This window comes from Arvicola amphibius, chromosome 3 (assembly GCF_903992535.2).
Source record: "Arvicola amphibius chromosome 3, mArvAmp1.2, whole genome shotgun sequence".
Lineage (NCBI taxonomy): Eukaryota > Metazoa > Chordata > Mammalia > Rodentia > Cricetidae > Arvicola > Arvicola amphibius.
In genome coordinates, this window is record NC_052049.1 from 140,102,550 (window position 1) to 140,119,338 (window position 16,789).

General features: G+C 44.9%; 1 protein-coding gene across 1 annotated transcript in view; it reads right to left on the reverse strand.

Moving 5' to 3' along the window:
* LOC119809731 (myocardial zonula adherens protein) overlaps window positions 1–16,789 on the reverse strand; it is a 97,278-nt gene that overhangs the window by 3,432 nt on the left and 77,057 nt on the right. The window contains exon 12 of the mRNA XM_038322799.2: window positions 9,105–9,205. Within this exon, the coding sequence (XP_038178727.1) occupies window positions 9,105–9,205 (101 nt within the window). The remainder of the gene's footprint in view (window positions 1–9,104; window positions 9,206–16,789) is intronic.

Sequence of the window (16,789 nt, forward strand, 5' to 3'; positions counted from 1 at the left end):
TGCTTTTGTTTCCACAGAAAATGAGAACCTGTAGATTCCTTCCAGGCTAGCGTGGTCTGATGGAACAAGACCTCCTGAAAGGTCTTCATGAACCCTAATAATACTTTGCCCAACAAAGAGCAGGAAGCAGTCTAGAGAAAACAACACCTAAATTTCCAAAATGAATGTTTAAAAATATTTGTTTTCATTTAAAGGAGATGAATATTTTGCATTGCTGTGGATCTTAGTCTATTAATAAAAATGTAAGGTCAATTTTGTTACATTGTGTATATGTATTTCTGCTCTTGTTTAAGGCATTGTGTTTGTGCAGCTGATTTTAAAATGCAATGTGTAGTTAAAAAAGAAATATAGATTAATAGATAATCCTTTATAATAGTCAAATTTGTAGTCACATTAGTTAGGTTTTCTAGATATATAGATATATATATTTCAGTTAGCTCTTCAATACTTTAAAGACCTACAGAATATGGTATCTAAAATGTTTTAAGAACTTAGACTTTTCTCGACAGTGAGACATGTCTGCTTCTGGCATCACCAGTTACTTTAGAGAGACTGATGGGCATTGTAGAAACTCATGAAATTTGCCTTCAATTTGACAAGGTTAGCCACTTGGGCAACAAACTGCTCTTGCCTGGACTGCTTGATGGTATGCTGTATAAACTGGATATGCAGGACCCACAGAAAACTGTTGAACTTGCTTAAAGAAGGTGAGACAATCCTTCAGGGTTCCTGATTTATAGAAGAAACTGCTAGACATTCTGCAGAACACAGAAGAAAGTTACTGAACAGGTTTTCAAATTTCCTGTTTCATGGAAAAGTCTGCCAGATACTATGGGCCTGTAGGCTGAAGATGGATGTCCCAATGTTACAGAAGAACTTTGGGTGACTGTCCAGGCAATTAGACATCTCTGTCAATTCTAGAGTTTTGAGTGTTGCTTGCAATTCACTCCCTGTTTACTTGGGTAATATTATAACCTTCTGGGGTCTTTGAAGAAGTTGAAGACACATAGTTATAGTTTTCCTTAGTTATGATAAAAGATAAACTAGATATGAAACTTTAGATTCACAAAAAATACTGTAATTCTTGCTTGATACCTATTTTGTTATATGTAATTTTACTATGTTAAAGTTAAAAACCTTTTTTATTTAGGCAGAAAAGAGGAGATTATGTGGGATTCCCCTCTGTGAATATGTTTTATTACCATTGGCTAATAAAGAAGGTGCTTTGGCCTATGGCAGGGCAGAATATAGCCAGGCTGGAGGAGATAGAGAGAGAGAGAGTAGGCAGAGTCAGGGAGACATCATGTAACTGCCAAAGGAAAAGGATGCCTGAACCTTACCAGCCTGGGCAGGCAGCAGTTTCCTTCTACAACAACAGGATGTTCTAAGGAGAGGTGAAACATTCCATCCTGCAGGGTGGCTCCTTAATCTTAGGAAGTGAACAATGCCAAGGCATCAGGAAGCTCCTGAAACTGACCAGATCCAAGCCTTCCCCAAGCATATTTAAACAAAGAGTAAGGACTACTGAGAGACACTGGCAGATCAGTTGAGCTTCCTTTGAGAAGCAGAGAGCAAAGTCAGGAGTGGTGGCACACATCTTTAATCTCAGCAGATCTCTGTGAGTTCAAGGACAGCCTAGTCTACATAGCAAGTTCCAGGTCAGCCAGAGTTATACAATAAGATCCTGTTTCAAAAATAATTAAATAAAATAAACAAAAACAAAAAAGGAGGAGGAGGTGGTGGAGGAGGAATAGGAGACCTGAAAAAGGCTCAGGCAACTAAGCTACCTGCAGGCTCTGCAGTGTGCTCCAGCTACCTGCAGGCTGTGCAGTGTGCTCCAGCTACCTGCAGGCTGTGCAGTGTGCTCCAGCTACCTGCAGGCTGTGCAGTGTGCTCCAGTTTTCCAGCTGCCATGAGTTGTCACCCATACTGGAATGGGTTTTTGGTGACATAGGTGTCCTCAAACCATTTCTGGTCCGGTAAGTAACCCAAATAAAACTCTTCGGTTCACTATGTTTAACTTTGATGGTATCCTTACTTTGTCTGGCATTGTGTCCCTATCTGGGTAAGCAGACATTTGTTCCCATCTCCCCAGTGCCACACAACAGAGATCCGATATGTCTTTTCCATGTGTTCCATTCCCCAGGCACACTGAAAATGACTGTGGCCCAGGCTCTGACACACCAATGGCAGTGTCCCCTATCACACTGATTCGCATCTGTGTCCATTGCTAGGCCTGATTTCTCTGGGAGTGAAAACCATGTCTCACTCCTCCTTGTGACCTCCGCAGGTCAGGCTGAGCATGGAACTTTCAGCCCACACAGACATGAGGACAGAAACCAGCGGGAGTTTGTGGAGGGGACACTCACAGTGTCACTGCCCACAGACAGGAATCTCTGGGGTGTGACACTTCAAGAAGGCCCTGGTGACCTGGCGAGGCAGATTAGAGGAATAGCAGGGGCAGAAACCAGATGGGCCTTGTGTGCCAACTCCTATGAAAATTCCATGCAACAGAAATGGTCTCCTGTGACAATATCCTAAAAGCTCATAAAACACAGAAATATTTATAAAGGTGAACCTCCTGGGTTTCAAAAACAGGCACTCACATCCCAACCTTTCAAAAATGTAAAGTGGCAGGCGGGGTGGGGGAGGCTCTTTATGAAGCTGATCACTAGGAAACAATAGGACTTCAAGAGCATAAGCCATTTCAGTCACAGAACTGAAATTTGCTTGTTTGGAATCCACAGGGGAACAGTTTCCCTGGAGGCAAGGAGCACTTGCAGAACCAAAAAACAAACAAACGCCCCCCCCCAAAAAACAACAACAAAGAACCAAAAACCCCAAAACTTTGTATTTTGATCTCTACAACAAAAACGTAAAAATAAAACCCCTTAAAGCAGTTATGTGCAGGGCGGTAATGGCCAACTCAGATATAACCGAGGAGCTTGGAGAGATGGCTCAGCAGTTAAGAGCACTTGCTGCTCTTACAGAAGGTCCAGGCTCCGTTCCCAGTACCTACAAGGTGACTTATAGGTCGTGAGTCCAGTCGTGGGGGATCTGATGCCCTCCTCTGGCCTCCACGGACACCAAGCATGCACACGGTGAACATACATGCAGGCAAAACACTCAAACACATGAAATAAAATAAATATATCCAAAAAATTAAAAGTAAATCTAATTTTTAAAAAATGTAACTAAGTTTGCTGGAAACCATGTTTCTATTCATTGAGGAGCAGAAGAAAGAAAAGTCTCATCGTTCGTTCTTCTTTCTTCTCTGTACTCAGAGACCAGATGACCTTAAATAATTCTCAGTGACTAATTAATACGTATCATGCTTTTCAAACTGAATTCATTCTTAAAAACCAAAACTGGGTGTTTAAGACTCTTGAACTCACAGTGAGTCACGCTTCATATTTTCATTCCATGATGAGATCCTCGCCCACTAGAAATAAATGCAACCCAAGGATGAGACAGAGGAGGAGCAGCAGGCCAGGAAACTAGAGGCAAGGAGGAAAGATGGCTGTCAGGCAGGCTGGAGAGAGGAAGGAAAGGGTCTTTCTGAGGACATCCAGAAGGAAAGTGATAGCACAGGCAAGTAAGTGAGCCCACGGGCAAAGCAACCATGGCTGAGGTACAGCTCAACTGGAAAACGGTGGAAACATCCGCAGATGATGGACATGCAAGTGCTTGGGCTGGGTGCCCTGTGTTTCTTAGCTGTCCACTTGGAAGCCAGCTTTCGGGGTGCTGCACAGAAATGCTCTCACAGCCGAACAGCCACCATCTGCGGGGGTTCCGCTGTGCCTGTCGGCACATGACCATCACAACTGGGCTGGTTGACTACTGGTCTTCCTTACAGGAGGTGGTGGCAGGAGGATCACAGCCCTTCCCCTGAGTATCCACACATTTTCCTAACCAGCTGTATTCAGCTTTTCTCTAGTCGATAGTGTCCTCAGGATCTTGGGGTGGGGCTGGAGTATACAGACTCGGGAGAACTAGGAGAAGGTGACTCCATTCGTGTGGCTATGGGGAAACCGTCACACATGCTGGGTGAGGACTTTCTACTGTTGCCACCCATGTTCCTATGAGGAATCCTCCCCCATCTCTGTAAGGAGGCCCAATAGACTCACTGGTTCCTCGGGGGAAACTCTGGAGGGACAGAGCTTTGGATTGCCATTGGGACCTTATGAAGAGGGACCTAGTGCTCCACCCCAGCAGAGAAAATTCTCGACACAGCGCCGACCACCAAATCTCCCCTTCTTCCTTTCTTTATTTTTGTTTTTGGTTTTAAAAACAGGTCTCACTATGTGGCCTCACTACAATCCTCCTGCCTCAGCCTCCCTCATCAAATTTCTCTTTCAAGGTAAGGAAACAGAAACTCAAAGTGTTGGAAGCAGTGAGACCCCAGATCCTGAATATCTTGTAATCCCCTGATCTGAGTGCCTACAGCTGCTCTGAGCACGAGACCTTCAGGAGTTCCTGATGACAGGAGAGTGGTTTCTGGTGGGTTTGGCTGGGCGTGGCTATCTCTATATAATCTGCCCCTGAACACAATAAAGGGGGCATTCTTGGGGAATTCAAGGATGACCCGTGTCTCTGTCTCTCTGTCTTCTGTGAATTTTAACCTCCAGCCCCTTGCCCTAATCTCGCGAACTGGGTGCCAGTGCACCGAATGCAGACACGGGGGCACGGTGTGTGGCACAAAGAATTTAGAATTATCTCAAAATCACACAAAAGGCAAGTGGCAAATCCGAGATACAGATCCAGGTCTAACACACAAGCAGGCATCTTAACCACTCGTAAGAACTGACTTTGGAGAAAAGGCCAATACGCTTAGCCCGGAAATGGTCTGTAGAGGACCAGACACCAGCCGGAGGACTCCAGGAGCTATACAGAATGAGGGCTTGTGTTCCAGAAAGGCTCGGCCACAGGGAGAGAAGGCAACACTATGGCCCAGTGCAGTCTTGGCAGAAATGACTGAAACCAAGGCAGAATCACGAGGTGCGCTGAGAATGAGGCACACGCGGTGGAGGAAGATGGAGGACAGGCGGGGAGGGCAAGGAGAGCTGCTTTACTATGAAAGTGAGAGGCCAGCATTGTGCCGCCTAGGAACAGTGTTGAAGCTGTTCAAACAAATGTTCAGAGCTGCTGAACGCTCTAGGGATACGGTACTGCACAAGGACGGATTGAATGGCTATTCCACGGGATCGTTCTGAGCATGTCTCAGGGAGACCGTGACTAGGAAAAGGAATAAACCTTCCGCTCGCACACCTGATGACAAATGCAAGCAGCAAAGCGTGAGCCGGTGCTGCTGCTTCTAAGCCCGCTACTAAGTAAACAAACCACATTTAACACCTCGAGCTGCCTAAATCCCCACTTGGTGCAGACTTCACTTATTCACCCCCAAGATGTTTACTGAACACAAACTAAATACAAGATCCTACTGTATTTAGGATCTTGCTTGCTTTCCAAAGACGTCCAGGAATCAAAAGCTTGGGCCCTGTTGCTAGAAGGTGACAGGACCCATAGGAGGGTGGCCTCACAGAACAGTCTTGGGTAACAGGGGAGTATCTTTCAAGGGGGTTGTGGACCCTTAGTCTCAGCTCTTTTATTTCTGTCTCCTGGATCATGGTGTAAAGAGCTTTGCTCCACCATGCAGTGCCCTCACAGAAAGACTCTGGAATAAACTGAGTCAACACAGGACACAGCTCTTTCTAATTTGCCTCAGGTATTTCACTACAGCAGCCATCGGGTGACTAATACCCCCTCCACTAGGGGGCGGCACACTGGATCCCCGTTCACAGGCATTCACCATGCTGGCAGGAAAGGGGGCAGCGCGCAGGGGTGCTTCAGAAAGGGATTTAGTGCCACTATGACTAAAGAAGAGGTCATTGCAATTTTGTTTTTCAGCATGACAAAATTCCAGAAGAGTCCTCTGGGGGCAGCACCAAGCACCCCGGCACCTACAGGTGTGAGCAGAGATTGAGCGAGGGAGCTGGAGGGCTCCTGCTCCCCACAGGGAGCACCTGCAGTGCCCAGAACACACAGGGATCACTTTTGTGTCTCGGCTGGCATAGTGCTTATTACACCCCCCCCACAGGCGCTCCACCCTTTGATACAGTGTCTAGAGGGTTTACTGAAGAGGCCCATGTACACTAAAGTGCTGTATCCTTGACTAGGCTTCCAACCAATGATAGTAGCTACCTATAAAATTAACAAAATCGCTTTAGCAAACCCAAATTCATTTATATAGGATACAGTGTTTTACATCTCAAAATCAGAATTTTGGTTTAGTTAATAGTAACAGTAACTACTTAAAGCATTGTGTGTGTGTGTGTTTGTCTGTGTATATGTTTCTGTGTTTGTACACATGAGTATAGTACTTGCAGAAGCCCGATGAGGGCATTGGAACCCCTGGAGTTGGAGTTAGAGGTGGCTGAGAGTCACCCAACATGGGTGCAAGGAACTTAGACTGCAGCTATAACTGGCCGCACACAGCCTCAGAAAGCTTGGTCTTCAACTCTGGCTGTGCAGCTTCTGCTGAGTTGTTTTTTTTCTCTGGACTTCCAATTTGTTTCCTTTGAAATGTAGGGATCCATCTAGACTATAGGGTTCGGATCTATTTTCACCCATAGGCCTCTATTTAAGACAGTCTTCCTTAGAATCTAACATTTAGAACTAAGTGCTGGGTGTAGTTTGTTGGTACTAAGAAGGATGTGGGGAAGGAAGATGTTCCCCAGCTAGCACCTTAATAATCCTCGTCACTCACCATCCCCAAGGTCTCCTAAGAAGCCACAGTAACAGCTCAGAAGCTCTCGTCCCCACCCCTATGATCTGGGGGGGTGGCAGGGGGCAGAACCCTGCCTTGAGATAGCTCAAAAGCTGTCTCCTCACCCCTATGATCTGGGGGGAACCCTGCCTCGGGACAGCTCAGAAGCTCTGACTCCTCACCCCTATGACCTGGGGGTGCTTTTCACATAGTAGGCACTTCATAAATATTTGAGAGGAAACGGGTGAAATATTATTCTGCCCTTTCGGAAATGTGGTTTATGTAGTTTTCATTTCCTCCGCGGACTGACCTAAGCAGTTAAACCGCCGCAATGGATCCTGAGGGAAACCCAAATGTTACATTTATGGAAAAGCTGCCTTTCTATTCTGACGTGCCTTCCAGGTTCACCATGGCCATAAGTTAAGGGTCTGTCAGCACTTCCATTATGAAAACTGTTTTGTGGTTTCATAACGTAGCCATAAAAGTGCGCCTCTGGCCATCCTTCGGTGTACAAATTGAAAAGCTTGTTTTAAGCCAAAATGTGGGAATCAGAAAACAAACAATTTATTGGTTTCAGACATGGTTTTGTGCCCGTCTTGGCCAAACAAGATTTATGATGTGGGGAATTAGAGTGATCTGAGACACTTGGTCTCTGAAAAGCCTGAGAAAGAGGGAAATGGCCAAATTACTCATATTTCAAAAAGGGTCCCTGAACGCCATCATTCACTCTTTTGGTTATATTTTCATCGAGTAAATTGTGTCATATGTTGGTGAGATGCCGAGCCTACTTTATGGACTCTTATCTTTTTAAAAAGGCATTTTCTGTTAATTATATTAGAATAGTAAAACGGCCTTGTTTACCTGGAAATCAGGAAATTGGCAAAGAAGGTTCAGCGGTGCTGCTCGTAAGTTCTTTGACGATGGCAAAAGGCAGGATTTAATCAACAAGAGCCCATCAGTCACAGTGGGGAAATAAGGTCTCACTGTGCCACATTAGTGATGCTGGAGACTTGGTCAAGCCACTCGCTGACTTTACAGACTTGGAGGCCAAGGCTTCATCCAAGAAAGAACTCCTCGATGCCAGGTTACAGGTGGGCAACAGGACCAGACCAGGGCATCCCACATCCCAGATGGGCAATCAGCTGACCACTCTTCCCATCAGATGTTACTATTAAAGGTCCTAGATTCTGATGTATTTTCTGGATTACTGTTTTCTAGCATAGCACATGCCCACACTTGAGTCCTTTCTTCCTCTCATGACCCCAGAACTTGCCACTTTATGATCTTGATGACCTAAATCATTAGCCATGGAGCATTAATAACCATGTTATATACATAGTCACATCCTCTTGGCTGAGCACAATTGAACACCCAGCCATGGTAAGTTTGTGTCAGTCAAGCAGGCCTCTAAATCAACTGTGACTAAGCAGAACACAGACCTCGCTGTGGGGAGCAGTTGAACAATGAACAGGTCAGCCCTCTAGCCTGGTAACGAAGCTGGGTGGTCAAAGGTAAAGTCAGGGTTATCACTGCTGTGATGAAACACATTGTCCAAAGTCACTGGCGGAGGAAAGGGTTTATTTGGATTCCACTTCTACATCACTGTTCACCATTAAAAGAAGTCAGGACAGGAACTCAAACTGCGTAGTAATCTAGAGGCAGGAGCTGGGGCAGAAGCCACAGAGGAGTGCTGCTTACTGGCTTGCTCAGCCTGTTTCCTTAAAGAACTCAGGACCACCAGCCCAGAGGTGGCTCCATCCACAATGGGCTGGGGCCCTTCCACATCAATCACTAATTAAGAAAATGTCTTACAGGCTTGCCTAAGCCAGATCTTCTGGAGGCTTTCTCTCAGCCGAGGCTCCTTCCTCTCAGATGACTCTAGCTTGAGTCAAGTTGTCTGGATATATCAGCTATGGTACTAAAGGATGGATGAATTTTGGTCCTCATTTGGATGCTCCCTCTGAAGGTACCCAGCACACCCCTCTAACATGGTAATTAAGGCCTTCCTATAGCCTGTCCCTCCTCCCTCTGGGCAGAAACCAATCTCATTTCTCTCTGCAACCTGTTTGCCACAGTTTGCTGAATGAAGAATGAAAGAGAGAGAGAGAGAGAGAGAGCACGCAAAGGCCGGCAGTAACTGATAGTTATGGCTTCCTCACTCTCTCCTTCACTTTCTCCTCCACCCACACAATTCCTCTGCCTACTCAGAAGTCACCACTTAGCTCTAGAGCTGTGTTTTTCAGAGGAAGAATTCGACGCTCTTCATCACAGCTCAGGGAAATAGTTTTCTTAAATCAAAGAAGGAGTTTCGACAGAAGAACAGGAAATTCCCAGCTACCTGGGTAGAAGATCGCAGCCCACTCCAACTTCTCTGGTCTCCACTTCAGTCTTGGGCTGAGTTTCTGTCAAATAGTCCAACCGGCTTTGTAGTTCATTATTCTAGAAATGAGAGGAAGCCAGCTTTAGTCAATCAAGCACGCAGCACTGACATGCATCTCAAAGTGTGACTTCCAGAGTCGGTGCTGAAGAGCTACAGCAATTCCATCATTATACAAAGCAGGCGTACACACACGCACGGCAGCTGTGCATACATGAACATAACACATGCTGGTCTAGAGCGGAATCTGCTTTTTTCAGTCAGGATGATTCATTGTCAGGATGGTAAGATAGCTCAGTGGGTAAAGGTGATGGCCACCAAGGCTGGTGACCTGAGTTTGAACCCCAGGGCCCGCGTGGTAGAAGAGAACCGACCCATACATGCTGTCTTCTGACCTCTACACAAGCTCTATTGCATGTGTGTGAACACACACATACACACACACACACACACCTCAATGTGTTGTAGCTCTCACTCCCAAATTCACTGGTTTTCTGTTTGTGTCAACAAACCCCATAAACCGAGTCACAGTATCCTAGTGTATGGATGTGCGGCATTTATTTAACTAGTCACATACAGTGGGCAGTTACTGGCAAATTTCACATTTTTGGCATCATAAATACAGTGCAACTCAACTTTTTAACACTCCCTTACTAAGCTGTAAAATGAGTAAGTCTATTAATTTAATTTAGTGGGAAAATCCTCTATAACTGGATAATTAGTATTTCATAGGTGTGGAAAAATTCAGAATCTCAAACATATAAACTAGAACAAGTTCCTTGGGATTAAAATTAGCATTCTGTATACTTTTCATGGCTTTGCTTTTTTTTAAAAAAAAAAAGAAAGATGGAGCCAAACATTGCATAAACTGATGATTAGATGCCCAGGAATTGGAAATGTGCCCCATGGGGAAAATGAAGGACAGAGGGCAACAAAGGTGACGATGGGGCTAGCTCAGCTCATTCCAGATCCAGGGGACCCAGCACCCTCTTCTGGCTACCCTGGAGCTGAAGGTGAGGATGGGGCTAGCTCAGCTCATTCCAGATCCAGGGGACCCAGCACCCTCTTCTGGCCACCCTGGAGCTGAAGTTACAGGCAGTGGTGAACTGTTTGACATAGGTGCTAGGAACCGAACATGAGCCCTCTGCAAGAGCAAGTGTTCTTAACTGCAGAGCTGCCTCTCCAGCTCCTTAACTGATTTTTAACAAGTTTGTTTTGCATTGTTTTAACTATTTTAGTGGGAGGTAACGACAGACTCAATTTTTTTTTTTTTGTTTTTGTTTTTTTTTTTTTGTTTTTCGAGACAGGGTTTCTCTGTAGCTTTGGAGCCTGTCCTGGAACTAGCTCTTGTAGACCAGGCTGGTCTCGAACTCACAGCAGACTCAATTTTAAAAGCATAATGGACCTATCTATTTTCTTGGCTGGAGTCTTTAAACTTGATGTGTAACACATACAAGATAAAATTTACTGAATAAATGTATAAATCACTTATACACATAAAAACAAATACCTCTTTTAAGGAAAGGGTTAAAAAAAAAAAAAGTCCCAGGAAACAGAAGCTGCCTTCAGTTTGAAGTGATGTGGGCTGTCACTCAGCAGCTCCCTCTGAATGAGCAATGCCAAGGGGCTGTTGTGTAAAACCTTGTTCTGCACACGGTCCTGATACATGGAAATGGTATAAAGAAAGAGAATGCGCTCATGATGCCCTGGCAACTGATGAGCTATGACAGACCTGCGGTCCCACTCTGTCACCCAATCTTCAGAATGAAAGAAAGGTGCTGGCTTACGGGGGGCAGGGCATACTCTCCTGGGTTCTCCTATTTATAAGAAAAAAGAAAAGCCAAAGAGGTCTTTCTTGCTGGCAACTCCAGCCCCCATAGCCTATTCCTCTCCAGTGCAAAGACTTTAATCCTGAAGGTTTCATGGAATACCAGGTGAGAATATGCCATCAGGAGGCATAAGAGATGGAGTTAGCAAATTTGCCTAGCCTGGTATGCAGGGAAGGATAAACAGGTGGCCCCAAAATATTTTGTTTAATTTCATAGGGATTCTGTGTATATTGTCAAATACCCTCAAAAGTACAGAAATTAAAAATTAATACTTATGAAATTGGATGAAATTGGTAAAAAAGTAAATAATGTGTATTTTCTGTATATCAGAGAGCCTAAAGGAAGCCAGTGATCAGTGTGCATCCCTGTGGATCTTCGTCTTGCTGGGGAACAGATACCTGAGCAGAACAGAACAATGTGACAGCATTACAAAAACATCCAGGAAGTAATTAGAGTGAACCCAGGGTGGTATATATCATATAGAGTGGCGAGAGGGAATGAAGTCACTAGAGAGGGCTGGGAAAAGCAAAAGAGGTGAGCACCCCTGCTGGGCAGCTTACAACCACCTGTAGTTTCAGCTCCAGGATACCTGGTGCCCTCTTCTGGCCAAGAAAGGGAGCCTTCGCTCACCAAGACAATGAGACAGAAGGGAAGGTGAGAATCAGAGTAGCAGGAAACCCCACACTGTTCTGGCTTCAGCGGAGAGCTCTAGCAGACCTTGAACTCAAAGAAGTTTGAATCTGAGTGGTAAAGAAGTGACCTGAGCCATTACCCATGACAGGCACAGCAGGAAATAGCTGGGTCTAAACAAATTCATTTGCTTTGAAGGGGAAAATCTTCACTGCTCTTTAAAACAATGAGACAGAAGCTAAAGCAGTGGTTCTCAACCTGTGGGTCGTAAGCCCTTTCACAGGGGTCGTCTAAGACCGTTGGAAAACACAGGTATTTGCATTACAATTCATAACAGTAGCAAAAGTGCAGATATAAAGTAATAAGGAAATTCATTTTATGGTTGGGGGGTCACCACAACATAAGGAACTGCATTAAAGGATCACAGCATTAGGCTGAGAACAACTGATCTGAAGTCTCTACATTAAAGGGTTCACAATGCCTGGTTTAGAATCCAAAGTCACATGGCCTATGAAAAGTCAGGAAGGTGTGACCTGTTGTTGGGGAAATAGGGATGGACAGACAGACAATGGTCCTGATATGACTGTGATACTAGACTTTGCAGGTAAGGATTTGATGTACCCATCGAACTATAATACCCAAGGTATCGATAACGAAAAATATGTTCACAGACATGAACTAGTAAAGAAAAAAATAAGAAGAGAGCCATGGAAGATTCAACTTGGAATTTTAAAATAGAGAAGTACAACATTTACAATTGTTGTTGTTGTTGTTTTCTTACATAGACTTAGGGAAAGCAGGGAGACGGTAAAGGAAAGAACCCGTACATCTAAAGGTACATTAATAGAACATTAATAGAAAGCATCCAATTAGAGGAAGTTAGGGCTGGGAGATGGCTCAGTGGGTGAAGTGCTTGCCTTATAAGCAAGAAAATGAGTTTGGTCCCCAGAACCTACATAAAAACGGCCAGTGCTAGGAAAAAGATAAGGGAGAAGCCTGGGGACTCACCAGCCAGAGATACTCTCATCAAAGCAGTGAGATCCAGGATCATTAAAAATCCCTATCTTAAAAAGTAAAATAATGTGGAGGGAGCCGAAGGAAAACATCCAACATAGGCATCGGGCCTTTACATCCATGTAGGCATGTGTGTGCATGTGTGTGCACTCACACACACTCTCACACACGCATACATACACACACATATGCATACAAGAGTTAAAGACAGATCAGTTAGCAGAACTTCATGGAACTGTGCTGAAGTTTAAAGGCCTAATGGTGCTGCTTCTGGAACCACAAAAAAGAAGGCTGGGGGAAAAAGGCAACAAAATTAAAACCCAGCAAGGCAGAACAAGCTTCCAATCCCAGCACATGGTGGCAGAGACAGGGCATCAGAAGTTCAAGATCACCCTTAGCTATGAGTTTGAAGCCATCCTGGGCTACATGAGACCCTGCCTCAAAGAGAAAAGAGTAGGGACTAGCCCCAAATCATCTTATAATAGAAAAGTAGGATCCTGTAAGCTCCGCTAATGTTTTATTGATTTCGAAGCAAGGAAGAATTTATAAGGCTGTGTAGCTTATTGTGTATGAACTGCACGCCGGTTTGGAACATTGCTGGACTAAGTTGGAAAGTCTAATAAAAAGAAGTGAGCTGGCTGAAGTGAAACGACTGAACTCTGCAGAAGCGTCTAGGGCTGAGGGACCATGGACTGGCTTTCCCGCTTTCAAACACCACCACCTTGTGTTTGCATGTGTAAGGAGTACCTTTGTATGCACAGGGAGGTTCACACGCGCTCCAGGAAGAGAAAAGAACCAGGTTGGTCCCTTTAGGCATATGGGGAAATTAACACACACACACATACACACACCACACAGACACACACCACACAAATATATACATACACTACATTACACACCATACACACACCACACACACACCACATACACAACACACACACCATACACACACGCCACATACACACATATCACACACCACACACATCACACACAAAAAATACCACACACACACACACACACACACACACACACACAGCAGTCACCTCTTCTCCCAGCTCCCCTCGGGCCAGTGGCTAGGAACTGACTCAGACTCCTAGACGAGAACATGTCCAATAACATACATGTGGGGAACAACGTGCTGGGTGCTGCAGCTACAGTGGCACCCAGGAAACTTCCTGAGAGTCCTAGTAGAGTTCCCCAGACACATAGAGAGGCATGTGCCCTGTACTGTGTATGTTAAGGACGGGTGGACACAAGCTAGACTTTGGAATCGTTTCCTGTGGCTCTTCAATGTCACCATAAGTTCAAGATTTTCAGAAAAAAAAATCCAGTCCAGAAGAAATAGGCACTCTGAAGACCAGGCCTCTGATGTTACTTTAGAGCATTCTTTATGAGATTTGTTCTCTTTCATTTTATGTGTACTTGTGTTTGCCTGCATGTCTGTGCGTTCATGGAGTGTGTGCCTGGTGCCCAAGGAGGCCAGAAGAAGGCATCAAATGCGGTGGAATCAGAGTTATGGACCATTGTAGCCACCATGTAGGTTCCAGGAATTGAACCTATGTCCTCTGCAAGAGCAGTGACTGCTCTTAACCACTGCAGCCCCATTATTTTGAGACTAATTTTAAAAGTGTGGGTTTTTTTTTTAATGTTTCTCTCTCTTTACCCATTGAGACTTCTTGCTGACTCAGAACATTTAAAATTTTTAAATTTTTATTTATGAACATTGTATATGTCTACATATATATGTACACACACACACACACACACACACACACACACGCATGTGCATGTGGCCCAAGAAGGCATCAGATCCCCTGGATCTGGAGTTACTGGTACCTGTGAGTCACCTGATACAGGTGCTAGGAACTGAACTCCAGTCCTCTGCAAGTATAGCAAGTTTTCTGAGCCACTGAGCCATCTATCCAGCTCCGAAACATTTTCTTAAAATGTCAAAAATAGGGAATGGAATATCTCTTCTCCAGAAGATGGCTAAACAAAAAATTGTTTGGGGAGGAAAAAAAAATAGAATGGGCTAAAGCCAGGGGAAAAGGAAATTTGAGAATCTGGTTATCTATTTTTGAGGTGTGTGTGTGCCTGTAAAACCTAATGACTTTAAACAACAGTTAAGAGTGAATGATAAAAGCAAGGAGTAACTGATATTCTCTATTTGAAAGGGAAAGAAGATTTCAGACCACCACATATGACGCGCCCAGGATGGGGCACCGAGTGCTCCTCTGGACTACTTGTCTAATGCCTTGATGTGGCTTGCAGGGGTAGGAGAGGGGCAACATTGAAAATCAAAGCAATCTCAGAGGTGACATGAGTTCGCTCTCCCTCCTCTTGCCTGTTGAAAGTTGGAGTCACTGAGCCTAAGGCGCAAATGGAACCATCTACTCATGCTCGTGCACAGACAGTGTTGGAGTCACTGAGCCTAAGGCACAAATGGAACCATCTACTCATGCTCGTGCACAGACAGTGACGAACCACGGACCAGAATCTCCTCTCCCGTCAGACACATGCAACTTAAGACTGCAACCTAACACTGTCGTCTGCAAAGTTCAAGCTGGAGAACTATGCCGCTGAGTGACAAATAGGAAAAAAAAATCACAAAATAAATCTTGATTTTGTATGTTCGCGTATGTACAGTTGCACGTGTGTAGACACAGAAGTGAGAGGTCAACTCCAACTATCCTTCCCCAGGCACTACCAACCTTGTCTTTTGAGATACAGTCTCTCATGGGCCTGGAGCTCACTAAGGAACATAGGCTGGCTGCACAGAAAGCCCTAGGAATCACCTGCCTTGGAGTGTGTCATCACTCCCTGCCTATTATGTAGGTTCTGGGGATTGAATCAGGTCCTTCTGATCGCAAGGCAACTACTTTCCCAAGTGAACTTTCTCCCCAGTTTTCTCCCCAGAATCATACATAGGGCTCCTTGGCTCCGTGCAACAGCAGGTTGATCCTGCCCTGGTCCCGAGTCTGCCCGAGCCCTATGTGGTGCCACGGCGTGAAGAACTAAGATGTATATGGGTGCATACAGCTAACTCTTGTGAGTCAGCTCTGGTTCATGACTATACCCTCCCCACAGACCTAAGGACACTTGTGGGACTAAGCAAAGACTAAGTAAGAACCAAGGCTCTTCAGCCATTTACCTACGTTAGGCATTTTCTTATAACAACAGAAAACTGCTTGAAAGCAGAGAATGTAAAATCATTACGATATGGCAGCAAGCTGAGTCTGAGAAACGCCTTTTGTTCATCATGTCAAAGGCAAAATTAATATACAATGTTTAAGGAAAATTACTAGATGTTGTCTTTATATCAGCATCTAAGATAATTTTACAATAGAAAATTGAGGTGATTATAAGCTATGTAAGAAAGGTAATAGATATTTTTAACCTAGGAAGGGTGTCTAAAGCCATGTAGTTTATTGTGTGTTAATTATATGTCTGTCTGTAACGCCTCTGTGCAAAGGATAATAGAATGAAGTGAGAGTCAGGGCATATTTGCCCTGGATTTAAATAACTTAAGGAAGTTAACAAGCTTTATAATCAGTGTTTAAATGCTTAAGGAAGACTGGATTCCCAGTCGTGTTTGAGATAGGTGTAGCTCACACTGTAGGGCCCTCCTGCACCCTCTGATGCTCACAGCCTCCTGATACACACATCACCTCCTCAGTCTTTACTTGGGGTTTCCTGTGAGCATCACAGGCAAATGATCCTACCTAGGTGGCCAAACGACCAGAACCCCAGGAGCAGACCCTAGCCACTGTCTGGTAGAGTCCGTGAATGCTCAGTCTGCTGGAGATAACTCAAGCTAGTTCCATACCATATCCCAGAAACCCCAAGTGCATGAGCCTCAGCTGCCCACAGAGGTCAGCTTCCTTTCCCAGCCTCGTCTCCCCCATTCTATACTGGGGGCTCCTGGGATCGCCTTCCAATTTTCACGTCTCAGAAGCCCAAACCATGAGTTGAGCCGAATCGTCTGAGCATTCAGCAAAGCATACATGTGTAAGCCCTCTCTATGCACAGCACTGACCTGGATACTTAGTGTTCTACCAGAAAACATGGGAGCACCACAAACAGAAACACGATAGGGGACCCTCTGGGGTGAGCTCCTGTCTCTGTCAATATCTCTTCCCATCTTCTGACAACAGACCTCTTCCAGGGACTCTT